Here is a 25,642-nt window from a genome sequence, read left to right as displayed (position 1 = left end):
TGGTTCAGGCATATTACATACATGTTTTGATTAAATCACTGGCCGTGACCTCTTCTTGTTCTTTTTTTGGAGTGAATTCCTCCATCTTATTTTTTCTAGGTCACTGTGTGTGTGTGTGTGTGTGTGTGTGTGTGTGTGTGTGTGTGTTAGGAAAGCCTGTTTTATTTCCTTCTCCTGAGAGTAACGGCTATGTTAAGAAGAGGTCCTATACTGTCCAGGGCCTGATGCTTCAGGAAGTGTTTCAGAGTGTGTACTCTGCTTTTGTGTTTTGGCTGCTCTTACCCTCAGTTGATCCTCTGCAGAGTTCCTCCTTGCCTGCAGTGGGGTGTTTGGACTTTGTCCAGTGTGTGGCATTTTAACTAGTTATGCTTAGGTCTCATTGTTAAAAGAAGTCTGATCCTATATGCACTAGAGCTGAAGCTTTTCAGCACTCTATGAACAGTAGACTTGGTGTGTGCAAGGGTTTGTGCTGGTTGTCTAGGGTAGGAGCCTGCTGCACTGGTTCTCAGGCACACTTGCCCTAGTCCAGAAGCATCTGCAGAGCACAGGGTGCAGGGCATGGTATAAATGGCTCCAGCCTCCACTGGGGTGCTGTGTTGCTCATGGAAGTCTGTCAGCAGTGCTGATGGGAGAGGGGGAAAATATTATTTCCCTGGCTTTCTCATCCCTGGAGAGGAGCATTCATGCCTGCTGCTGTTCAGAAAGCCCTCACAGAAGAGTGAACAATCTCCCCTTTGTGTCCCTGGCTTCTATTAGATCCCTGCCTTCATCCTGTGTCCAAGCCAGTTCTGTGTTATACCTCAGGTGCATGGCTAGGTTTCAAAACTCCAAATTTTGGGGACTGGCACATTGTGGACTCACACTGATCATCTGGGGGAGGGTCTTACCATGCTGTGGCTGGTGCTAGTTTGTCCCAGAAAAGCAGTTGCACAATCACACAAGGGCTCAGACTACATGGTAAAGCACCGAAAGAAGCCACCATCAAGGTTTGCTACTCTCATCTGATGTCTCTGCTCCTATGTTAATGAACAGGGCAGCACATTGGTGCCTGCCAGCATTTTTGTCTCCTGAGAGGCTGTGCCACATCTCCCAAATGCATTCCAAGAGGGGAACTGTCTTTTCCAGTGCAACCCAAAGGGTCTCAAACCACACTGTCCACTCCGGAGCCTCTGGCTCCTTCCCCACAGGAGTACCACTCTTGCTGCCAGGCTTTACCTGGGGATGGTGCAGACTCCTGAAACTTCAGACTTTGAGCTTCCCTGCTTGTAAAAACTTGTGATAATCAGCCTCTCTACTTTTCCTAGTCAATGGTTTTGGGAGAATGTTTCTCTTGTGCAATTTCCTGTGTGTCACCTTCTCTCTGTTTCTCTCTCTCTTTCTCCTCTCTCCAAGATCAAGGCTCCCTCCCCTCTGCAGCACCCACAGTTCTTTTCTCCCCAGTCATATCTCCACAACTTCTATCTTCCACAGTGTGGCTTCTTTTCTCCCTCTGGTTCTGCAGTTTGTTCTCTCAGCATTCAGATAAATTTCTTGGGTGTTTGGAGTGATTTGGCATTTATATAGCTGTGTTTGAGGGACAAGGCAAGCATAGGACCCCCTACTGCTCCACCATCTTAACTCCTTTTCTGTATGTCCCAGCATTTTCTTTTCTATTTGAACTTGTATTTTGTTAAAAAAAATCAGAAAAATTGCAAGAGCATTACATTAAACACACACATACTCTTCACCTCTATTCACCAATTAGAGTTTGCCATATTTTCTGTATATAGTCTTTTAAATTCTTATGTAGGCTACAGACATTATGACAATTTATTCCAAATATTTTAGCATGTATCATGGAAGTATAGGGATATTCTCTTATATAACCATAGTATAATGATCAAATTCAGAAAATTTAATATTGCTCTACTATAGTAACTAATACACTGACCATGTACAAATTTTGCCAATTATGGCAATAGTATCCTTTATGGAATTTTTTTTTTTCTGATCCAGTATCCAATCCTGAACCTTAGATTGCTTTTAGATGTTGTGTTTTTTAGATTCATTTTCTCTGGAACACTTCTTCCACCTTCCTTCTTCTTTCATGATATTTAGCATTTTTACATGTACATGTCAGTTGTATTATAGAATGTCCTTTAATTTTGGCTCTTGTATTCTTTTCTGAGGTATTTAATTTTTTCCTATTGACCATATTCAGGTTATAAATTTTATTTTTTTCAGGTTATGCATTTTAGATGGTAATATATTAACATTATTATTTCTTCATTGGTGAATCACATCCAGAGACCCATGATAGGTTCCACGGTTGATGATATTAAATTTTGTTCACCTGGTTAAGGAGGCACTTTAAAAAACTCATATGTTGTATTTGAAATCTCCAAAGCCATATGAAATATCCAAATTTTAGAGATTTTTTAAAAGATATCCTTAGGACTTGTGATGTCCTAAGTACAAAAGAATACAAGCGTCCCTCAGTGGTTCCCTTCAGATCCAAAAAGTTCTCCAAGTTTATAGTTTTGCATCTGAAAACACTAAACCCAATTAGTTCTCAAGGAACTTTAAGGAATGCCAGATTGTAGATATAACTGATCATGGAGTGATGTGAAGGACCTTCAAGACAAGGGACTGGGAAGCTGAGCTGGTGCTGAGCAGTGTAGATGGAGAATGTGGCCTTGAATTGAGGCCATGGAGGACAGTAAAGATGTTACTCTGAATACAAAAGATCCTTCAGGTCACATTTCCAACTCATAGCACTGAAAGATCTTGTTTTTCCATGGCACAATGCTCAACAGCTGAAGATATTATTTCGCTTTATTAAAAATTAATCTATGCTATTTTCTAGTGACCACGTTTTATGAAGAAGTAGTGAAAGTGTAGTTTGATGTCTGCCTAATTCACTCTTTAATGACAATGTTTATAGAAGCTTTAAGAATTTGTAATGAAGTAATATTATCAATCAATTAAAGCACAATGTAAATTATAATTACAAAAGTAAAATGATATACCTAAGTAGTGTGCAATATGAATTTTCATCTATTGTTCTAGGACATAAAATATGTTCAATTATTTCTCTAAACCAATGGTTTTCAAAGCCCGATTCATGGACCAATGCCAGTATCAGGATCACTTGGAAAGGTGTTAGAAATTTAAATTCTGGGGCTCTACCCAAAATCTACTGAATCAGAAACTTAGGAGATAGGCCTCACAGTCTGTGTTTTAACAGGTCTGACAGTTAAATCACAGTCTGTGATTCTGATGCAGGCTCAAATTTGAGAATCCTTCCTCTAGACCACTGGCTCTCAGTCACAGGTGACTTTGCCTTCAAGGCACATTTATCAATATCTGCAGACATTTTTGGTTGTCATAACTGGGGCAGAAGGTGCTACTGGCATCTAGTGGATGGAGGCTAGGGGTACTACTAAGTATTCTAAAAATGCACAAGACAGCCCTCACCCCACAACAAAGAATTGTCCAGCCTAAAATGTCCATTGTGCCAAGGTTGAGAAACCCTAACTCGCCAAGAAATTAAACCTCAGTTAGTTTCTGAGGGTTGGAGGGACTTCATTCTCAATCTGTAGCCTAAAGTCAGGCTTAGGTGGACCAGAAGGAAACAGGTTCTTAATCCAGGTGATTACCTTCATTCCAGTGTTCTCTTTGCTATTTCTTTTGAACTGTTAGGGCAAGGACCCCTCCCAGCTCACCTGTCACCACCAGGAAGAATATCCCTCCACACTCCCAACTAGACTCTCCCATGAGACAATTATCAGAACTTCACAGAATCCAGGCATCCTGAAATAACGTGCCGAGGGCAAGTGGGGGCAATGGGTAACCATGCCCTCCCCATCACCTTCTGTCTCTCTCAGTTAATATCCACTCCTTAGGTCTTGGCACTCCTACTTCTCTCTCTCCATAAACTCACCCATGCGCTCTCCATTATGAATCACTTTGTTTCAACCTATACAGTGAAACACAAAATCTTTGTATTGTCTGGGGTTTCAGGTGGGTTTAGGAAGGTCTGCTTTTAGAAACAATATTGAGCCAGGGCACCTGTGTGGCTCAGTCAGTTAAGCGTCCAACTTTGGCTCAGTTCATGATCTCACAGTTTGTGGGTTCGAGCCCCGGCGTTGGGCTTGGTGCTGACATCTCAGAGCTTGGATCCTGCTTCGGATTCTAGGTCTCTCTCTCTGCCCCTCCCCACTTGTGCTCTGTCTGTCTGTCTCTCTCAAAAACAAATAAACATGAAAAAAATTTTAGAAACAATATTGAACCATTTTCCCTGGTGTGAGTGTGAGGAGGGGACAGACAGGCTAACATTAAGTCTTTGTCTTATTAACCCTCTCTGCTATATCATGTGTATCACATTTAACCTAATTTCTCCTATGTACTTGTATATATTTAGTGTACCTCTAAAGCAGTAATCAGAGGAAAAGATAATCTCTACAGACCTAATGAGCAGAATATTCTTGCTGACCACTAAGGAAAAGGCCATAGAAAGAAAGAGGAATAAGTTATAATGCTCAGAAAATATTACCCCTCCCTGGAAGATTTGGCAGGGCTCTACCAATCCGTGTACTAGGAGTTCTAGGAGAAGCCATTTGGGGCACCAGGTAGCTGATGAAGGAGCATCACAGAGATCCCAGAAGTGTGGGAGGCTAAATTATGCGGGGCCCACTGAGGGAGTACCTGGGCTGCTTCATAGTGATAAATCTAAAGGAATCCCATCTGCAGTTCAAGTGCAGGGACTAGGGTGGTCTTGCTGACAAATCACACTGCTTCCCTGGAGCCCAAACAGTGCCATTTTTTACTGATGATTACAATTATAACTTATTCTTTCTGTCTTCCCAGGCCCATCTGACATGGTCTTCTGTGCAGGGCTGCTTCACAGGGGCACACAGTGCCACTGGTTCCAGCCACAGGGTATGGTGATATGATCAAGTTTGTTACAAACTTTCTGCATAGTTTTGTTACTCTTGTCAACGTGAGAATATATGGGGAAGCCAAGTTTGTTTAGATAGTGACTATGGGAATAGATGACTTGGGTGATAAGGCCGTGGGCCCGGTACTCAGGCAGGGTACCCGCCATCCGTAACTCTCCTGTCTGGTCCATCAGGTTCCAGGATACAGGTGTCCTCTCAGGCCCCAGCAGGCAGAAGGTGGGGAAGTTCTGGATACAGCGCTCGATGAATCTCTGGCTCCTCTCATTGCCGCCAAAATGCCAGAATTTATTCACCAAGGCAGCATGGGTAACATCCAGGGAGGAGGGTTTAAACATCTCTTGGCAGCTATGGAGGAAAAGCAAAGTCTGTGAGTATGGAGGTTTTTATTTGTTCTTCCCTCTACTGTTTTGAGAGGCAGAGTAGGTAGAGGAAATAAGAAACACAAAGCCCTGGAGTGTAGGTGAGTTTGTGATGACAAAGGGATGGAAAAGTCCACTGTTGTTGGAATGAGTGAGCAGGAAGAACAGGATAGGTCGAAGAAGCTGGCAGAAATCGGATATATTCCAGATGAGAAAAGAAATGGTGGAGTATTTTAAGCAAAGGAGGAATATGGTATGAATTACATCTTAAGAAAAGATTACTCTGTTTTGAAGAATATTGACTGCAGATGGGCCAGAGTGGAAGCAGGGTGGGAAAATGGGAGGCTGTCTCAGTACTGAGAGCAGTAAGTGATGCAGAGTGATTTGTATCAAACTCACATGGCCTTGGGTTTGCCACTGTTGGGTGATAAGTTCTTTCCCTCCAGCAGGGAAGGAACTAGTTTCTTTATCGTCTCAGCCGTCATATAGAGAATGCAATGTGTTTGCTTGACTTGGAAGGATTTAGTAGCTGCAAGATTTTGTATCACCTCATTCAGGCTGGGCTGTGAACCTAGATGGGATTATGAGGAGAGACAATGATTTAATAAGTACATGCTGTGGAGAAGCTCCCCATTGGAGTAGGAAGTGTCTGGGATTTACAGTCAGAGAACCTAGGTTCTGGGCTCAGTGCTGCTGCTGTGTAACCAGAGTCAAGTAGCCAGGATTTGTGCAATTTTCCCTGTTTTATGTAAGGGAAAACATGCCCAGAAATTCATTAAGCCATTGGTGGCAAAGAGAGACTGGAACGAGCTTTTCTGGGCTACATAATCATGTAGTTTTGATAATTAAAGGAGAGGAGTTTTTTTTTAAAAAGTGGTAGCCAACATCCATTGTGTACTTACTATGTTCCCAGTGTAGGAGATTGTTGCAGTAATGGCCTATATTTGCCCACATCTCCTTGTATCCATTCCTTGGCGTAGTCCTCGCCTACACTGCATCTGACCTTGGCCATATGATTTGCTTTGGCAATGGGGAAGAATGAACTTGATGCAGAGAGAAGCTTAAAAGTGCTTGCACATCGGGGCTTGCCCTCTCCTTGTGATCTCAATTACTTTGAAACCAATACCATACAAATAGCCTAGGCTAGCCTGATGAGGTCAGGTGCTCCTATCATTCCATCACCATGGCAGCCAAGGCTGACAGCCAGAACCATCATTCAGACATGTGACTGAGGCCATGTTAGAGCAATCAGGCCATAGTCCACCCATCAACTGATGGCAATTGCCTGAGTAAGCCCAAGAGACACCAGCAGAACTGCCTTGCAAAGCCTAATACAAACTGTAGATTCACAGAATTATGCAGCAAAAGTCAACTACACATCCAGGTATTATAGTAAGAAATCCCTATTCAAGATTTCATTTAATCTTTTCAATGCCCCTGTGTTCTAGGAACTATTATTATCCTCATTTATGTATATGAAAGTCATGGTCTCCAAGAGGATAAGTCATGTGGCTAGGATCACATAGCAAGTAACAGGCAGATGCCATCCTAGGGAGTCTGACTTGGGGCGGGGGGCATATCCACACCATGACAGTTGTCCTTTATGATCTGGGAGGTGCTTTATGGCACAAGTCATCATTCTCATTCCAGGAATGGAAGGCCTTGGGTGAAGCCCTCCTTTGGTACCCAGTTACCCTAAGGGATCCTGCATATGTCTACAAAATATGCCATAAATCGTTGGCTATCCAGGAATTATATTATGTTCCCCTATATGAAGCCCATTCTTTGCAAGCTTTGAAGGTGTTTTTTTCTCCCTTTATGAGGGAGTTAAAAAATTGGCAGGAGGCTGAGGGTCTGGAGCTTGGGGGCAGGAGATATGAGTCATAGGGAAAATTGTTCAGGACAGAGAAGTATGTCCGCACCCATCCCATTTCTCTTACTTTGGATCTGCAAATGCTGTTTCCAGTTGATGACTTCTGGTGAGACAAGACATTTCTGACAGTTCTTGAGGTCCTTGGAGTAGATTTGGTAAGTATTGGTGTAGTGATCAAGATCATCTGTCATCTCCTATGATCATTGGGAAAAGGGAAATAAAACAAATTACTTATATTTCACTATTGCAATACTTTTTTCTAAATTCCACTATACTGTGAGTTTTTAACATTGAAATATTGTTGACACACAATGTTACAATAGTTTCAGGTGTACAATATAGGGATTCAACAAGTCTATACTTTATGCTGTGCTCACAAGTATAGCTACCATCTGTCACCCTATAACACTATTACACCACCACTGACTATATTCCCTAGGCTCTACCTTTTATAGCATGAGTTATTCATGCTATAACAGGAAGCCTGTATCTCCCACTACCCTTCACCCATTTTGCCCATCCCTCTGCCCTCTTCCTTCTGGCAACCACCAGTTTGTTCTGTGTATTTATGGGTCTGTTTCTGATTTTTGTTTGTTCATTTGTTTCTTAGATTCCACATATGAGGGAAATCATACAGTATTTGTCTTTCTCTGTCTGACTTATTTTACTTTGCATAACACCCTCTAGGTCCATCCATGTTGTCATAGATGGCAAGATCTCATTCTTTTTATGGCTGAGTAATACTCCAGTGTGTGTGTGTGTGTGTGTGTGTGTGTGTGTGTACACACTACATCTTCTTTATCCATTTTTCTATCGGTGGACATTTGGGTTGCTTCCACATCTTGGCTATTGTAAATAATGCTATAAACATAGAGGTGCATATATTTTTTCAAATTTGTGTTTTTGTTTTCTTTGGGTAAATACCCGGTAGTAGAACTATTGGGTCGTATGGTATTTCTAGTTTTAATTTTTTTTCTATTTTTTTTTTATTTTAGAGAGAGAGCACAAGCAGGGGAAAGGGGCAGAGGGAGAGAGAATCCTGAGCAGGCTCCATGCTGAGCATGGAGCCCCATGTGGGACTCCATCCCACGACCCTGGGACCTTGACCTCAACTGAAATCAAGAGTCAAACCCTCATCTGACTGAAGCACCCACATGCCCCTCTATTTTTAATTTTTTTGAAGAACATCCTTACTGTTTTCCACAGTGACTATGCCAATTTACATTTCCACCAACAGTGCACGAGGGTTCCTTTTTCTCCACATCCTCGCCGACACTTGTTTCTTGTCTTTTTGACTATAGCCATTCTGACAGCTGTAAGGTGATACCTCGTTATGGTTTTGATTGGTATTTCCCTGGTGATTAGTAATGTTGAGGATCCTTCATGTTTCTGGGCTATGTGTATGTGTTTTTTGGGAAAATATCTAATTCATGTCCTATTTTTTTCTTTTCTTTTTTAAATTGTATTTAATTTGTTTTTTAAATTTACATCCAAGTTAGTTTATAGTGCAACAATGATTTCAGGAGTAGATTCCTTAATGCCCTTTACCCATTTAGCCTATCACCCCTCCCACATCCCCTCCAGTAACCCTCTGTTTGTTCTCCATATTTAAGAGTCTCATATTTTTGTCTCCCTCACTGTTTTTATATTATTTTTGCTTCCCTTCCCTTATGTTCATCTGTTCTGTGTCTTAAAGTCCTCATATGAGTGAAGTCATATGATATTTGTCTTTCTCTGACTAATTTCGCATAGTATAATACCCTCTAGTTCCATCCATGTAGTTGCAAATGGCAAGATTTCATTCTTTTTGATTGCTGAGTAATACTCCAGTGTGTGTGTGTGTGTGTGTGTGTGTGTGTGTGTGTATAAACATAAATAAATATAAATATATATATACATCATATATATGTGTGTGTATATATATATGAATATATATATACCCCACATCTTCTTAAACCATTCATCCATCGATGGACATTTGGGCTCTTTCCATACTTTGGCTATTGTTGATGGTGCTGCTATAAACATTGGGGTGCATGTGCCCCTTTGATATAGCACACCTGTATCCTTTGGGTAAATATCTAGTAGTGCAATTGCTGGGTCATAGGGTAGTTAGAATTTTAATTTTTTGAGGCACCTCCATACTGTTTTCCAGAGTGGCTGCATCAGCTTGCATTACCACCAATAATGCAAAAGAGGTCCTCTTTCTCTGTATCCTCACCAACATCTGTTGTTGCCTGAGTTGTTAATGTTAGCCATTCTGACAGGTGTGAGGTGGTATCTCATTGTGGTTTTGATTTGTATTTCCCTGATGATGATTGATGTGGAACATTTTTTATGTGTCAGTTGGCCATCTGGATGTCTTCTTTGGAGAAGTGTCTATTCATGTCTTTTGCCCATTTCTTCACTGGATTATTTGTTTTTTGGGTGTTGAGTTTGATTAAGTTCTTTATAGATTTTGGATACTAACCCTTTATCTGATATGTCATTTGCAAATATCTCCTCCCATTCCATTGGTTGCCTTTTAGTTTTGCTGAAGTTCCCTTCGCTGTGCAGACTTTTTATTTTTATGTGGTCTCAATAGTTCATTTTTGCTTTTGTTTCCCTTGCCTCTGGAGATGTGTTGAGTAAGAAGTTGCTGTGGCCAAGGTCAAAGAGGTTTTTGCCTGCTTTCTCCTCTAGGATTTTGATGGCTTCCTGTCTTACATTTTGGTCTTTCATCCATTTTGAGTTTATTTTTGTGTATGGTGTAAGAAAGTGGTCCAGGTTCATTTTTTGCATGTCACTGTCCAGTTTTCCCATCACCACTTGCTGAAGAGACTGTCCTTATTCCATTGGATATTCTTTCCTGCTTTGTCAAAGATTAGTTGGCCATTCATTTGTGGGTCCATTTCTGGGTTCTTTATTCTGTTCCATTGATCTGAGTGTCTGTTTTTGTGCCATTGCCATACTATCTTGAAAATTACAGCTTGGTATTACAGCTTGAAATCTGGATTGTGATGCCTCCTGCTCTGGTTTTCTTTTTCAAGATTGCTTTTGTGGTTCCATACAAATTTTAGGATTGTTTGTTCTAGCTCTGTGAAGAATACTGGTGTTATTTGATAGGTATAGAATTGAATATGTAGATTGCTTTGGGTAGTATCAACATTTTAACAATATTTGTTCTTCCTATCCGGGAGCATGGAATGTTTTTCCATTTTTTTGTGTGTCTTCTTCAATTTCTTTCATAAACTTTCTATAGTTTTTGGTGTATAGATTTTTCACCTCTTTATTTAGAGTTATTCCTAGGTATTTTATAGTTTTTGGTGCAATTGTAAATGGGATTGATTCCTTGATTTCTCTTTCTGTTGCTTCATTGTTGGTGTATAGGAATGCAACCGGTTTCTGTGCATTGATTTTATATCCTGCCACTTTGCTGATGAATTCATGGGTCAGTTATAGCAGTTTATTGGTAGAATCTTTTGGGTTTTCCATATAGAATATTATGTTATTTGCGAAGAGTGAAAGTTTGACCTCCTCCTGGCCGATTTGGATGCCATTTATTTCTTTGTGTTGTCTGATTGCTGAGGCTAAGACTTCCAATACTATGTTGAATAACAGTGGCAAGAGTGGACATCCCTGTCTTATTCCTGACCTTAGGGGGAAAGCTTTCAGCTTTTCCCCATTGAGGATGGTATTAGCATTGGGTCTTTCATGTATTTATGCCTATTTTTAAATTGGATTCTTTGGGTTTTGGTGTTTAGTTATATAAGTTCTTTATGTATTTTGGATATTAACTCCTTATGGTAAAAAACTGAGAACTTTTCCTGTAAGGTCAGGAAGAAGACAAGGATTTACACTCTTGCCACTTTTATTCAACAAAATACTGGAAGTTTTAACCACAGCAATCCAGCAAGAAAAAAAAGAAAAGGCATCCAAGTTGGTAAAGAAGAAGTTAAACTGTCACTATTTACAGGTGATATAATCCTATACAAAGAAAACCCTAAGACTTCACCCACAAACTATTAAAAGTAATAAACGAATTCATTAAAGTTCCAGGATACAGAATTCACAGAAATTGGTTGTGTTTCTATACACTAACAATTAGGTAATAGAGAAATTAAGAAAACAATTCCATTTACAATTGCATCAGAAAGAATAAAAATACCTAGGAATAAACTTAGGAAGTGAAAGACCTGTACTGTGAAAATTATGAAATATTGATGAAAGAAATTGAAGATGACACAAAGGAAAGGATATTCCACGTTCATGGGGCGGAGGAATTAATATTGTCAGAATGTCCATACTACCCAAAGCAGTGTATAGACTCAGTGCAATCCAAATCAAAATACCAATAGCATTTTTCACAGAACTGGAACAAATAACACTAAAATTTGTATAGAACCACAAAGACCCTGAAAAGCAAAAGCAGTCTTGAGAAAGAAAAGAAGTAAACTTATGCTTATGCAGTCCATTGTTCTATGACAAAGCAGGAAAGTGTATCCAATGGGAAAAGGATGGTCTCTTTAATAAGTGGTGTTGGGAAAACTGGACAGCTACATGGAAAAGAATGAAACTGGACCAGTTTCTTATACCATACACAAAAATCCATTCAAAATTTATTTAGGACCAAAATGTGAGATATACTGTGATATTTTTTAAGTGCTAAAATGTTGGTATTTTCATTGGTGCATTACAATTATTCCTGAATCATTTAAATCATGAGGTCAGAGGAGAGATTCAAGTATTCAATTTATGATGGAAAATTGCATAGCAATACTGCTCTCTACCCACATATCGCATTAAAATTTCAAATCAAACAAAGACACAATTATTAGGAAGCATTCTTCTATACTTCTATTATTCTCAGTGGGAAGAAGAGAAAAACAATTGACAAGGAAAAGCAAAACTTCTGTTGCAAGAATGCATGTAATAAACAGTTCAAATAGTTGCAGAACATGCCAACCATAAACATCACAGTATTAAATTTAGTTATAGATATTTCTGGATTAAAATCTCCATCTATATTTAATGAAGCCAAAGAAGATGAAAACCAATTAGAAATGCTTCCTTAAAACAATGCTATAGTTAAACAAACGGTAGTTCCAGAAAAATAAAGAGAGTACTTATTTAAGAAGACCCTCTCAACTTACTAAACAGATGAGATTATTGGGAAGTAGGAGGCACAAGAAAATATTACCACAACTCAGTGCAGAATTCAAAAGCTTTTTAAAAAATGGTTGGAAAATGTTGCCCCAAAATACACTGACAAGTCAGCAAGGATATCCACTAATACATTTTATTACTTAAGATCACATTTAAGATAAAAGATCAAGTAATTTTATTTCAGTTCAGTTGTTACTACTAATACAGATTTCTTTATATATTTGTTTAACTTAGTGGTTTTCAAATCACTTTTTATTTCTATGAAAGGTATAATATTTGTATTTTTATAAATTTATAATTTTACTGAATGTTTAAAAATAAGCTTGTGAATTTTTGTCTTTGAAATGTGTTTACTATTTACTTTTGCTAGTTTTTAAATGTTTCCTCAAAATGCATATGGCGATTATAGTATTATAAGTTTGCTTTTTATAATTGTCCTAACTCACTGTACTGTCTCACACCTTCCTATCTTTGCCCCTTGTGTTTTCTCTGTTGGAATGTCCTCTTTTTTTTTTGTCAGCCTAACAGTATCTACAAAATATGTACAAGATCCAGTGCAGATGAAACCTCCCATCGGGAAGTGTCTCGGACCTTAACCTTCATCTCCAGCCTCCGTTGTTGAATCAGCTTTCGCTATTTCTGTGTTGTACATCTTCTCTTCCCACACACTTCACTCTATATTGGAATTTATTTGCTTATTGATCTTTTCTTCCAAGGCTCTGAGCTCCTTGAAGAGAGGGGCTTACTTTCCGTCACACAATTCATTTCTGTATCCCTGGGCTGCCATATTGTCAGGCACATGGCAGGTACACAGCAAAAATGAACACAGAGGCATATTCATTCCACGTCTGGCACCTTACCTGCTCCTGAGGGCGGATAACCACTGTGTTAAAATCAGGCCACTTGTCCACTAGAGCCTTCAGCTTGAATGGGTTTCCCTGGTTCATGTGGAAGACAGTCCCATAAACCTGCAGCATCCCAAGAAAGGGAGAGGCTCAGCTTGTTAGGAAGGACTGGTAAAGTGCCTTGTTTGGTCAGGACAGGGATCATTTCTATCATGAAATTTTATGTTGGAAAAGGGCCAAGTAGGGCATCTAGGTCAAACAGTCTCCATGTACTACATTTTTTTTTAACCTCAAACGAGAAGAGCTTTTTCTCCCCACCCAATATGAGTCATACATGCATATAGTAAAATGTTTGGCCAGATAAAATTTGATTTTAAGAATACCATTCTTCATTTTAGGATTTAAAATTCTCTCCTTCAAGATTTTCTTCTACTCATACACATAGACACAATTTTACAAAAATTAAATGATCTGATACATGTTCCCTCCCCCCGAATGCATTGTGAGCATATTTTTATGTTCATAAACACAAACATTTTCAATTGTTTTATGATGGCTGCATAGGATTCCATCGTATGGATATATCACAGTTCATTTATTTGCTTATTGATGGTCATTTCAGCTGTTTCCAGCTTTTCACTTTGACAAATAATTCTTCATAGAGCATGCTTGACAGAAAATTTGCATGCGCTCCTGATATTTTCTTAGAATATTCAGAAGAGTAGTTGCTGGCTCAAATGTTATGCACATGTTTAAAACTTCTTAACATAAATGACCACGTTATTCTCTGGAAGGCTTAAATGAACTTCCACCAACAAACAGGCTACAGCATAGTGCTCAACAGAATGTGCTGTGTGGTCCCATGGCCTGGGGTCCAAGTCCAGTCTTGGATCCCCCTACCCCCATTTGTGTTGTGCAGGCTGTTGAGAGACAGGAAGATGGGGAGAGAATGAATGAGAACAAGTCTTGTGGACATTGTGTTTTTGTGGTTTGGGGGATTGGAATGCAGCAGCAGATACTAGCATGGGCAACTGTGAAAATGAAGCCTCTCCAGATACCAGCATGGAAGCATGCCAATGACCTGAGGTCAAAAAGATGGTAGATGCTTTAATATTTCCACCTTGGATACATGATGACTAAGAACTATGCCTGTATCTTTCCCCCTGCTGCTCTCCACCCCACATAAACTATTGATGTTAGACAAAGAGAAGGGGGAAAAAAGCTCAGTTGACTGAATTTATCTGAATTTATTTTGTTTTCAGCCTTGAGTGGAGGCTTGATATAGAATTCAGCATAATTTGGGAAAATACAGACATTATCTTTTTACATATTTGCATTTGGGCCCTGTAAAACTGATTTACACTATACTATTATCCATTATAGGATCTGAAAATATGTAGAACTGTTACTCTTTGTTATTCCCATGGCCTAATTAATTAAAAAATTTTCTTTTTTCCTGCTCAGTTCAGAACATACCAGGCAGCTACTGTAAGTTGACTCAACTGGAGTTGATACACGCACTAAAATGTATTTAATATCTAGCACTAAGAGGAATGGCTGGGCTTTTTCTCAACTGAGACTCAAATAAGTATTGAATTTTAGGTTATACATCCATTACAAGTACTACACATATTCTGGATTTTAATTAGGGGGCAATGTATGTCTTTAATATGCAACCAAAAATTGAAGGTGCTATTAGGGCCACCTTATCTTACAACGGAGATCTTCCAAGAAAGGACACTTGGAATACACCATTTTCTCAAAATATTTGGGCTCAACTTAACATAAGCAGTAAAGAGAAATTTAAGTGACAAAATTCTACACTAAATTCATGGGAAAAAAAAAACCTTTGGCCTGAAGAATTGTTAAAAATAACTATTCACCATAAAAATATCTTAGGCAACTGTTTATAGAGTTTCTAACTGATGTAACCTCCCTCCCAACCCCGCAGAATTGGTTGTCTCTCTGTAAGGTTGCATGGATCTTAAGGATTATGAAGTGAAAGGAGTTAAATAGTGGGTGGTAGAGATTAATGGTAGTAGGAATCTACTAACGTGGTTGACTTTAGTTTTAGATCACAGTTGACCCTTGAACAACATGGGGGTTGGGGGGCACTGATCCCCCACTTGCAGTGGAAAATCTGTCTAGAATTTTTGATTACCCCCAAACTTAACTACGAATCACCTACAATTGACCAGAAGCCTTACCAATGATTTAAACAGCTGATTAAGATGTACAGTATGTTATATACTGTATTCTTACAATAAAGTAAGCTAGACATAAGAAGATGTTATTAATCAGATTACAAAGAAGAGAAAATCCATTTACAGTACTGTGCTATATTTGTTGAAAAAAATCCAAGTGAATATAAGTGAACTCGCATATTTAAGGGTTAGCTGTGGTAGAAGTCATTTTTTTTAGTAGGAACTAAAGAACAGTTATTTCGTTAGTCTGTTTCTAATAATTGAAAATTAAGCCTTAAAAAAATAAATAAAATAAAGAAAATTAAGCCTTGTGATCTACAAATAAAATAATGCTAATATTTTTCTCCTTATACTGAAAGAAGGGAGTAGCAGAGCTATAAGGGAGTAAAGGAGGCAAATGCATTTATCTTATCTAAATTGTATGCATCTTTATAGGAATGTCTTATAAAATAGTAAAAATCTAATTTCTATGTCTACAGAGTTTTTTTTAGGGAAAAGTAACTGTCCTCTAACACACACACACACTCACACTCACACACACACACATGGACCCTATGCTTTTGGTTGCTAAAAAAAACACAAGCAAGTACCGTAGCCTATCACTAGAGTTGCTTTTGCACAGTTCTGGATGTAAGTATTTATGTGTACATCTTGTTTAATTCTGAGATTTCTAATCAGTTGTACTAGGTTAAAGGAGACACCTAGTTATACTAGGTTAAAGGAGACACTAGGTTAAAGGAGACACCATAAAATAGCCTGATATGCAGTCAGCTCAGGGAAATTGGGAAATTTAAGTCAAAATCGGAATTGAACTCCTTATTAATTTTAGAGAAGACTCCTGATGGTTAACCTCTCACCTAGCAAGTGTTCTTTTAAGAAGAACAATTTTAGCACTAATATGTAGTCTCAGCCAACTTTTGAGGAAAACCCTGGAAAAAACACCAATGTTATTATGGAATGTTTTTTGGAAAGGAGCAAGGGAACACTTTATGAATGACAGAGCAAAAGCTGGTACAGTCCTGTGTTCATGCCATGGCATTGCAACTGACTATTTGTGTGATATTGGCTAAATCACCCTAACTGAGCTCCATCTTCTCATCAGTAACACAGACATAGTAGCAAATATCTTCTAGAGAGGTAATGCAAACTAAGCTAGAGAAAACATGGACTAATGCTGGACACAGAACAGAGGCTCAGTGTTAGTCTCTTTTCTTCTTGACTCATGGGGTTTCTATTCCTTACTCTCCACCCAGAATTTTCCATTGTCACCTTTAAGGATTCAGGAAGGCTCTTCCTCAAGGACCTCTCCAGTGACTGCAGCATTTGGGCACCTTGCAGTGGGAACATCATGGAAGGTACCTTAGCCTAAAGAGAGAAACAGGAAACAGCCAGGAATGAGAAGAAGCTGGAAGAGATTCAGAAATATGAGTAGTAAGTTCTCTTCTAATGGCGAGGTCCCCCTTCAGTGTCTCTCATCTGTGTCGCCTTCAGTAAAGTCTTCATTAGCTCTCACCAACTCCAAGGAAGGACAAGACTGGTAGAAAGCATGGGGGGTGGGAGGATTTATACATTTTTAAATTCACTTTCTTACACTTTAATGCATTCCAGCCATCTGTTTCATTTTAGGTTAACAGGCGCATTTTTAAGTACATATAACATCTTTTGAAATTTAGTTGCCATTAGTGATTCTCGTGACACCACCAGTAATAAGCCGTATAACATTGTGGAAGTTATTTACTCTTTCTGTGCCTTGCTTGCCTCTGTTAACCTCAAAAATAAAACTATCTTGCCATCAAAAATGGCTTATTTGGAAATAGCAGGGAATTGCAATACCAGATAACGAAGCTATAGAAAATTATAAGCAAGTCTGGAGAACAAAAGAGAGGAACATTCTTTTATAAAAAGGAGAGGAAGAGGACTGTTATAAACAAAAAGTCCATTGGTAGAAAGGTGGAGTTCCCAGTATTGGGGCTTTTTCTTGGCTGAGTGGTGACTGTCTCTCATTGGCTGGGCTGTTGCTGAAGGGAGGAGGAAACCTGTCTGCTCAGTAGGAAAGTAGTAGCTAGAGTAAAATGGAATTTGGAAGCAATGAATCATAGGAATCTACCCCCACCCCCCAAACCAAGAGCACACTGTGTACACTGTATGTTAGCTAACGTGACAATAAATTATATTAAAAAAATAATTATAAATAAAATGGAATTTGGAAGGCACTCTATTCCTGTTGGGTCTGTGGTGAATGCAGGCAGGAGTTGTATGGCAAGAGCTCCCCGCTGCTGGCTTCCTGACTCCATTCCAGAGGATTCCTTTTATTGATTTTCACACTTGGAAGGTGGATGGGATAACAGCACCATCTAACTTAAAGACTTTTTTTTAGGGTTAACTGAGTTATTACATTAAAGGAGTCAATAAGTGCTTGGAATAGTATCTGTCAGGGGCTCCTGGCTGGCTGTCAGTACAGCATGTGACTCTTGATCTTGGGATCATGAGTTCAAGCTCCATGTTGGGCATGGAGCCCACTAAAAAGAAAAAGAGTATCTCTTGTATAAAAGCACTGAACATGTTATTTTATTACTCCTCCTCCCTCTCCTCTTCCTTCCTGTCCTTTTTCATCCCCTCCTTTTCTTCCTCCTCTTCCTTGCCACCTGAGTTAAAGTGCTGTTTATTGCAGTACATTTTGCCGCAATCTTTTTAATGTGGGCATTTGGACATGGTCTAAAATATAAACAATTAACCTTTTAAAAAATTTCCAAGCTATATTCCAAGCTGGTATTTTCACCCTATTTTTTTTTTTTTTTTAGCCTTACTGTATCTCACTCTTACATCTGTCTTGCATATTGTACGGATTACGAGGTAGAATAAAAATAGCATTTTTACATATTTGATTCACTGCGTGAAATTGGGATTTACCAAAACATTCTATAAAACCCCAACTACATGAAAAAGCAGAAAGGGCTGTGTCACAGCGTTCTATTTTGGAACCAGGATCCCTGGAGGAATACAACATCACTTCTAAGTGAAGGAACCAAAGAAGTGTTGAGAGAGGATGTTGCATTAAAACTGGCTGTGTGTGAGATTCCATGCGGAACTGGGTAGCTGATTTTACAACAGCACGGAGGAGGCTTCTGCTTCTGGCCAAGAGAGCATAACAGGATCTGGATTTACCTCCTCACCTGAAAAAAAAAAAAAAAAAGACAAAACTAAACAGTAAATGAAACAGCATTGCACAGAGCAGAGCCACTATCCCCAAGAAAAGGAAAAAAGAAAAGGTGAGTTTAATGATTGCATAGCTTATTGTTGGAAGACTGCAGCTCAGGGAAATGGAGCCTGACCAGATCACTGGGGTCTCAGTGACTTGAGCATATAGAAGTAGAGGCCAGTGTGGAACTTGAGAAAGAGACAAAGCAGAGAGGGAGAAAGAGAGAGAGGGAGAATGAGAAGGAGAGAGAATGCATGAGAGAGGGAAAATGAGGGAGAGAGAGGGAGAATGAGAGAGAGTTCTGGAGATCTTTGGGAAAGAGCAATCTCCTAGAGTCTTTGGCTCATCACTGAACTGTATAAGAGGAAACTACCTTGGGCTTTGGCCTAGGGAGAGAACCACTGGAAAGGATCAGGTGGAAAAATTCTTATAGCTGACACAAGTCTGGGAATAGTTTATGTTCTGACACACTGAAGTGAAAAGACCTTGTAGCATAAAGGCATTGAGTAAGAAGCTCAACAAGGGGGTTAAATTCAGACTTGTCTGTTCTAAATTCACCCTGCACTGATTAAAAGAAAGTCTTGAAATGATCCATCTGATTCCAATAACTTAATTGTGCACCAGAACAAAACGTACTTAAAAATGTAAGTACAACAAAATTTATCAACTAACAGTATATAATTCACATTGTCTCACCTCCAATAAAAACTGATACGATGGAAAGAAGCAGTAAAATATGATTCAGAAGCAGAAGACAAACACAAATCAGTAAAGACAGGCCCAGAGGAGACACTGTCAGACCTACAATCAAAATGTTTTTTTCTGTTACAACAGTGCTTCTCCATGATGCAATAGTCCTTCTCTCACCTTCTTGCAACATTTTCAAATAAGGTTTCTCTTTACCTGAATAAATAAAAATGAGTAGATGCAGATATATTGCAACTAGCAGGCAAGGACGTTAAAAAGCTATAATAATGCTGCTTTTCATGTTTAAGAAGATAGAGGGACACATGATCATGATAAGAGAAATGGAAGCTACAAAAGATGCATATTGAACTTATAGAAATGAATATATACAGCATTTAAAATAAAAAATACAGTGGATGTGATTAGCACTAGATTAGACATTCCAAAAGAAAAGATCAATGAGGTTGAAGATGCAGCAATTGAAATTATCAACAATGATGCATGGAGCAAAAAACAAGAAGGATCAGAAGACTTATTATTGCTAGTATGTCACCATTTATCCCCCAAATTGATCTACAGTTTCAAATTAGCCATAAAACATTCCAAGTTTTATTTGTAGAAATCTCAGATTCTAAAATTTACATGATATCAAGGCTTACTAAAAAGCTACAGTAATCATCATGGAGTGGTCTTGGAATAAAGATAGACAAACCAATGAAACAGAATAGAGAAATTGATAGACATTTGTGGTCAATTGATTTGCTACAAAAATATCCAGACAAATGGGAGATAGGATATTCTTTTCAATAAATGGTGCTGATTATTTTTAAACAGTCAAGATTACTTCTTGATAGACTCAGTAGTTGTAAATTTCTAAATGTAGATGTTAGAAGAAAGTCACTCTTGTCTATACTTACTTGTCCCTCTGCTACTTTCTGCTCCCCATGTCATTTATCTAAAAATAGATCCCCATTCCATTTAGGGTGTTTTATGAATTAGAGAAAGAAAAAAAAGCACCCAAAACATAACATTTTCACAGAACACCAGAACCTGGCAAGGTCATTCAATGGCCTTGATGGAAGGGGACAAAAACGAGATCATTCCACAATCATGTTTGAGCATGGACAAAACAAGAAGGCAGTCTTATCTGCAAAAACAGCCAAATACTCTCCCCAGGTAACAAGTGGCTGCCACTTCTTTACCCCTAATCTTTCTTCCTGCTTCGTGGACAAAAGTCTTCCATACAATTGCAGTGTTTTCTGACAATATTCAAGGCAGAGCAAATCCATGCTTCCTTGAATCCTTCCCCAAATCGTGTGTCAAGTCCCTCCTGACACTGTTACTGAGGTGTACCACATTTCCTTCCTTATGGTGTGCTCTCCCTTTTGTTGCAACAGACAATAAATCCCAACTTTGCTGGGTTACAGGTGTGTTCTACATGGCCTTTGACTAGAAGTTATTGATAATGTTTATAGCAGCATTATCAACAATAGCCAAACTATGGAGAGGGCACATATGTGTATTGACTGCTGAACGAATAAAGATGTGGTACACACACACACACACACACACACACACACACACACTGGAATATTACACAGACCTCAAGAAGAATGAAATCTTGTTATTTGTAATGATGTAGATGGAGCTACAGTGTATTATGCTAAGCAAAATAGGTCAATCAGAGAAAGACAATACCATATGATTTCACTCATATGTAGAATTTAAGAAACAAAGCAGATGAACATATGGGAAGGGAGGGGAAGAAGAGAGGGAAAGAAACCACAAGAGACTCTTAACAATAGAGAACAAACTGAGGGTTGATGGAGGGAGGTTGGTGGGATGGGTTAGATGAGTGAGGGGTATTAAGGAGGGCACTTGTCATGATGAACACTGGGGTGTTGTATGTAAGTGATGAATCATTGAATTCTACCCCTGAAACCACTATTGCACTGTATGTTAACTAAAATTTAAATTAAAAAAAAGTTATTGACACTTATTTAAATATTTAGCTCTGAGGCATTTGTTCCTACTGGATTGTTCTCTGTTCACTTTGACTTCCTAGGACTCAGAGACTTCTCCTTTTCAGCTTAGCTCCTCAGGACTACTAGTTTTTCAGGGTGGCCATGAAAGATTTGGATTTGCAAAAGTGGAACCAATATTAGTTTGTTTCTATGGAAAAACATATCTAGGTTACAAAGATTTCACTATGTTTTGGTTGCTTTAACATGTTGGGTAATGTGTAGATCGTCGAATGTTCCTGATTTTTCTATGTGTTTGTCCTCTGTCTCCTTCCAAGTCCCTGTCAATCATTTGAAGAAAACAAAATGATGAAATGGCATTATGTGATAAATGTGAAATAGCATTATGCTGCAAAAAAACCCCTATGTACATAACCTTAATTTAAAAATGCTAACCATTATCTCAGCTTTCAGTGAGTCATAGTCTTTTTTTTGCCTTGACATTGATGGCTGCTGACTGATCAGAGTGGCGGTTGCTGAAGGTTGAGTGACTGTGGCAATTTCTTAAAAGAAGACAACCGTGAGCTTTACCACATCGATTGACCTCTTGTTTTGTGAATGATTTCTCTGTAGCATGTGATGCTGTTTGATGGCATTTACCCACAGTAGAGCTTCTTTATTTATTTTTTTAAGTTTATTTATTTATTTTGAGGGAGAGAGACTGAGAAAGAGAGTGTGCATGCATGCATGTGAGCAGATGAGGGACAGAGAGAGAGAGGGAGAGAGAGAATCCTGAGCAGGCTCTGCACTGTCAGCGAGGAGCTTGATGTGGGGCTCAATCTCCTGAACCATGAGATCATGACCTGAGCTGAAATCAAGAATCGGACGCTTAACCCACTGAGCCACTCACATGTCCCTGAACTTCTTTCAAAATTGGAGTCAATCCCTCAAACCCTGCCTCTGTTTCAGCAATTAAGTTTATGTAATAGTGTAGACTCTTTGTTGTCATTTCAACAATCTTCACAACATCTTCATCAATAGTAGATTCCAGCTCAAGAAACCACTGTCTTTGTTCATCCATAGAAGCAGTTCCTTATCCATTGAAGTTTTATTATGAGACTGCAGCAGTTCAGTCCCATCTTCAGGCTCCAGTTCTGATTCTAGTTCTCTTGCTCTTTCCACTACATCTGCAGCTACTTCCTCCACTGAAGTCTTGAACCTCTCAAAGTCATCCATGAGGATTGGAAGCAACTTCTTCTGAATTCCTATTAACATTGATATTTTGACTGCTTCCCATGAATCACGAATATTCTTAGTGGCGTCCAGAATTGTGAATTTTTTCCAGAAAGTTTTCAATTTACTTTGCTAGGATCCATCAGAGGAATCACTGTAGTCTTATGTGGAAGCTATAGCCTTATGAAATTTATATCTTAAATAACAAGAATGAGACTTGAAAATCAAAATTAGTCCCTGACTTATGGGCTTCAGAATGGATGTTGTGTTAGCAGGCATGAAAATAACTTTAATCTCATTGCACATGTCCATCAGAGCTCTTGGGGGAGTGGGTGCATTGTCCGTGAGAAGTCATATTTTGAAAAGAATCTTCCTTTCTGAGCAGTAGGTCTGAACAGTGACTTAAAATATTCAGCAAACTGTGCACAGATGTGCCGTAATCCAGGCTGTTTTGTGCCATTTCTAGAGCACAGGCAGAATAAGTTTACCATAATTCTTAAGGGCCCTAGGATTTTCAGAATGTAAATGAGCATGGGTTTTAATTTAAAGTCACAAGTTGTGGGGCCATTGGGTGGCTCAGTCAGTTAAGCATCCGACTTTGGCTCAGGTAATGATCTTGTGGTCTGTGAGTTTTAGCCCCGCGTTGGGCTCTGTGGTGAGAGCTCAGAGCCTGGAGCCTGTTTCCGATTCTGTGTCTCCCTCTCTCTGACCCTCCTGCGTTCATGCTCTGTCTCTCTCTGTCTCAAAAATAAATAAACGTTAAAAAAAAATTAAAGTCGCCAGTTGTATTAGCCCCTAACAAGACAGACGACCCATCCTTTGAAACTTTGAAGCCAGGCATTGACTTCTTCTCTGTAGCTAGGAAAGTCCCAGGAGGGCATCTTATGCCAACAGAAGGCTATTTCATCTACATTGAAAATCTGATGTTTAGGGTAGCTGCCTTCATTAATATCTTGGCTAGATCTTGTGGATAACTTGCTGCAGCTTCTGTATCAGCACTTGCTCCTTCCCATTACACTTTGATGTTGTGAAGACATCTTTCCTTAAACCTCATGAACCAACCTCTGCTAGCTTCAGACTTTTCTTCTGCAGCTTTAACTCTCTCAGCCTTCATAGAATTGAAGAGACTCAGGGCCTTGCTCTGCATTAGGCTTTGACATAAGGAAATGTTTTGGCTGATTTGATTGTCTACCCAGATAACTAAAACTTTCTTCATATCAGCAATAAGGGTGTTTTGCTTTCCTATTATTCATGTGTTCACTGAGTAGCATTTTTTATTTCCTTCAAGAACTTTTCCTTTGCATTTACGACTTGGCTAAATCTTTGGTGGAAGAGGCTTCACTTTTGGCCTGTCTTGGCTTTCGGTAAGCCTTCTTCACTAAGCTTAGTCTTTTCTAGCTTTTGATTCACAGTGAGAGACATGTGACTCTTCCTTTCTCTTTGACACTTAGAGGCCATTGTTGGGTGATTTCTTGTCCTAATTTCAATATTGTTGTCTCAGGAAATAGGGAGGCCCAAGGAGGAGGAGAGAGACAATTTAAGGGCCACACACACAGAACACACACAGCATTTATTGATGAAGTTTGTCATCTTATAAGCACACAGTTGGTGGCACCTCCCAAACAATTAGAAATGTAACATCAAAGATCACTGATCACAGAGCAATGCAACAAATATAATAATAATGGAAAAGTTTGAAATATTGGTGAGAATTACCAAACTGTGACCTAGAGACACAAAGGAAGCAAATGCTATTGGAAAATGGTGCCAATAGACTTGCTTGATGCAGGGTCACCACAAATCTACAGTTTGAAAAAACACACTATCTGCAAAGCACAACAAGGTCAAGCTTGATCAAACAAGGTTCACTTGTATTCATCTACTTATTTCTTTTCTAACTTTAAGTATGGCAACCTTCTTAGGAATCACAGGCAGGGAACAAAACTGCCTACCTGGTAATACAACCAGAAGGATTAAATATGGTAATATGTGCAGTGTCTCCACACATTAAAGACTCCATTCACCCCCACCCCCGACGCTTCCAGAAAGCATCCAAATCTCTCCTCATTCATTTATTAGTTCAAATCAGAGACCTGTAAGAATTTTTCATAGTACCTAGCAAGTTAGCCTTCACAGAGTAAGTGCTAGATATAGGTTTCTTAAGTTAAAGTTATTTCTTTCCCTTAAGTATGTTTGCCATCATATTTTGATGTAACACAGTATGGGCATTTTGATTTGTCTCATGTAAGTGGAGATGATGTCACAAAGCAATGACTATCTTTTTTTTTTTTTTTTTTTTTTTTTTGTATGAGCCCCCACCTGGAAAGCTGTCTCCACACCAATCTTTGCAGGTGTCCCCAGGAATGAATGAAGAGCAGACTTCCAGGCGATGAAATTTCCCTCTGATGGTGTCAGTTCGGCAAGATCTCTCAGACTGAGTTTAGGTCTGTCTCCTCCAGAGATTGCTGAGCTGAGGCTCAAAATGTGGACCTTGCACATAAGCAAACAATTCTAGGTGTCAGCTCTTGTAAAATCCAATCTTCCTCTTTGGGACTCATGTTGTGGGAGCTCTTTATGCAAATTCAGGGGCTGGGAGTGTGTCACCTGAGCTTCTCTTTGCAAAACACCAGGTTGCTCTTTGCTCCCACCAGCCTGGCTATGACTCTGGAATCCAAAGCTGTGTGAACCCAACAGGCCAGGTATCAGAAGGGGGGTCATGTTGCATAAACCATACTGTCTACCTCCCCTTCCCATTCTTAACAAAATGCAATCAGAGCAAGGCAATAGGAAAGATAGGGATAAGGTCTGATTTGCAGAATCTGGTCTCTTTCCTTACACGTATGCAGAACAGAAAATATTTGCGTGGAGTGACTAAAGCCTTTCGGATCCTCCTTTTTTTTTTACGATAAGCTGTGCCCTCTTCCCTGCCTATTGTGAGGCTGCAGTTAAACATCCCAATGATTCAGCGTACACACTTCTTAGTCTCACTATTATGGAGGAGGACACGGAGGCTCAGTGTGCCTGAATTAGATGGAATTTAAACCCAGAGCCTTCTCACTCTGAAGTATCCACTACTCCACATTAGCATTTGCTCTACCATTCTCAGGAAAAGAAGGAGGATTCATAGAAAAGATATTTTGAGTCACAGCTCCTCTGTGTGAAACTACCAAGGAGGGAAGTTTGACACTGTCTGGTC

At 39.3% G+C, this 25,642-nt stretch overlaps 1 protein-coding gene across 2 annotated transcripts; it reads right to left on the bottom strand.

Annotated features, from left to right (window-relative positions):
- Nucleotides 1-1,698: 1,698 nt before the first annotated feature.
- LOC132661792 (glycine N-acyltransferase) lies at nt 1,699-24,989 on the bottom strand. Of its 2 annotated transcripts, XM_060606737.3 has the most exons (7): nt 24,766-24,877; nt 18,377-18,539; nt 16,636-16,731; nt 13,178-13,285; nt 7,240-7,366; nt 5,699-5,870; nt 1,699-5,285 (listed from the first exon to the last, which is right to left on the bottom strand). In XM_060606737.3, exons 2-7 carry the CDS (start codon nt 18,446-18,448, stop codon nt 4,883-4,885), a joined length of 978 nt encoding a protein of 325 aa, XP_060462720.1. In that variant the 5' UTR covers nt 18,449-18,539; nt 24,766-24,877; the 3' UTR covers nt 1,699-4,882. The 2 variants fall into 2 exon arrangements, with proteins under 2 accessions (XP_060462720.1, XP_060462719.2); XM_060606736.3 differs by lacking the exon at nt 18,377-18,539 and having other exon boundaries at nt 24,766-24,989.
- Between the last annotated feature and the right edge of the window lie 653 nt (nt 24,990-25,642).

The sequence above is a fragment of the Panthera onca genome, chromosome D1 (genome assembly GCF_046562875.1).
Source record: "Panthera onca isolate mPanOnc1 chromosome D1, mPanOnc1 haplotype 2, whole genome shotgun sequence".
Classification (NCBI taxonomy): domain Eukaryota; kingdom Metazoa; phylum Chordata; class Mammalia; order Carnivora; family Felidae; genus Panthera; species Panthera onca.
The sequence above is the reverse complement of the archived record's forward strand: the minus strand, read 5'-3'. Positions and strand labels throughout refer to the sequence as shown.

What these genes read in the sequence shown, in the direction of transcription:
- LOC132661792 (XM_060606736.3), bottom strand. Translation starts at nt 24,945, where the DNA reads ATGTGCAAGGTCCACATTTTGAGCCTCAGCTCAGCAATCTCTGGAGGA. An exon ending in GCCTTCCTGAATCCTTAAAG is followed by an intron (nt 13,286 to 16,635) that starts GTGACAATGGAA and finishes GGGATGCTGCAG; the next exon opens with GTTTATGGGACTGTCTTCCA. An exon ending in TTATCCGCCCTCAGGAGCAG is followed by an intron (nt 7,367 to 13,177) that starts GTAAGGTGCCAG and finishes CAATGATCATAG; the next exon opens with GAGATGACAGATGATCTTGA.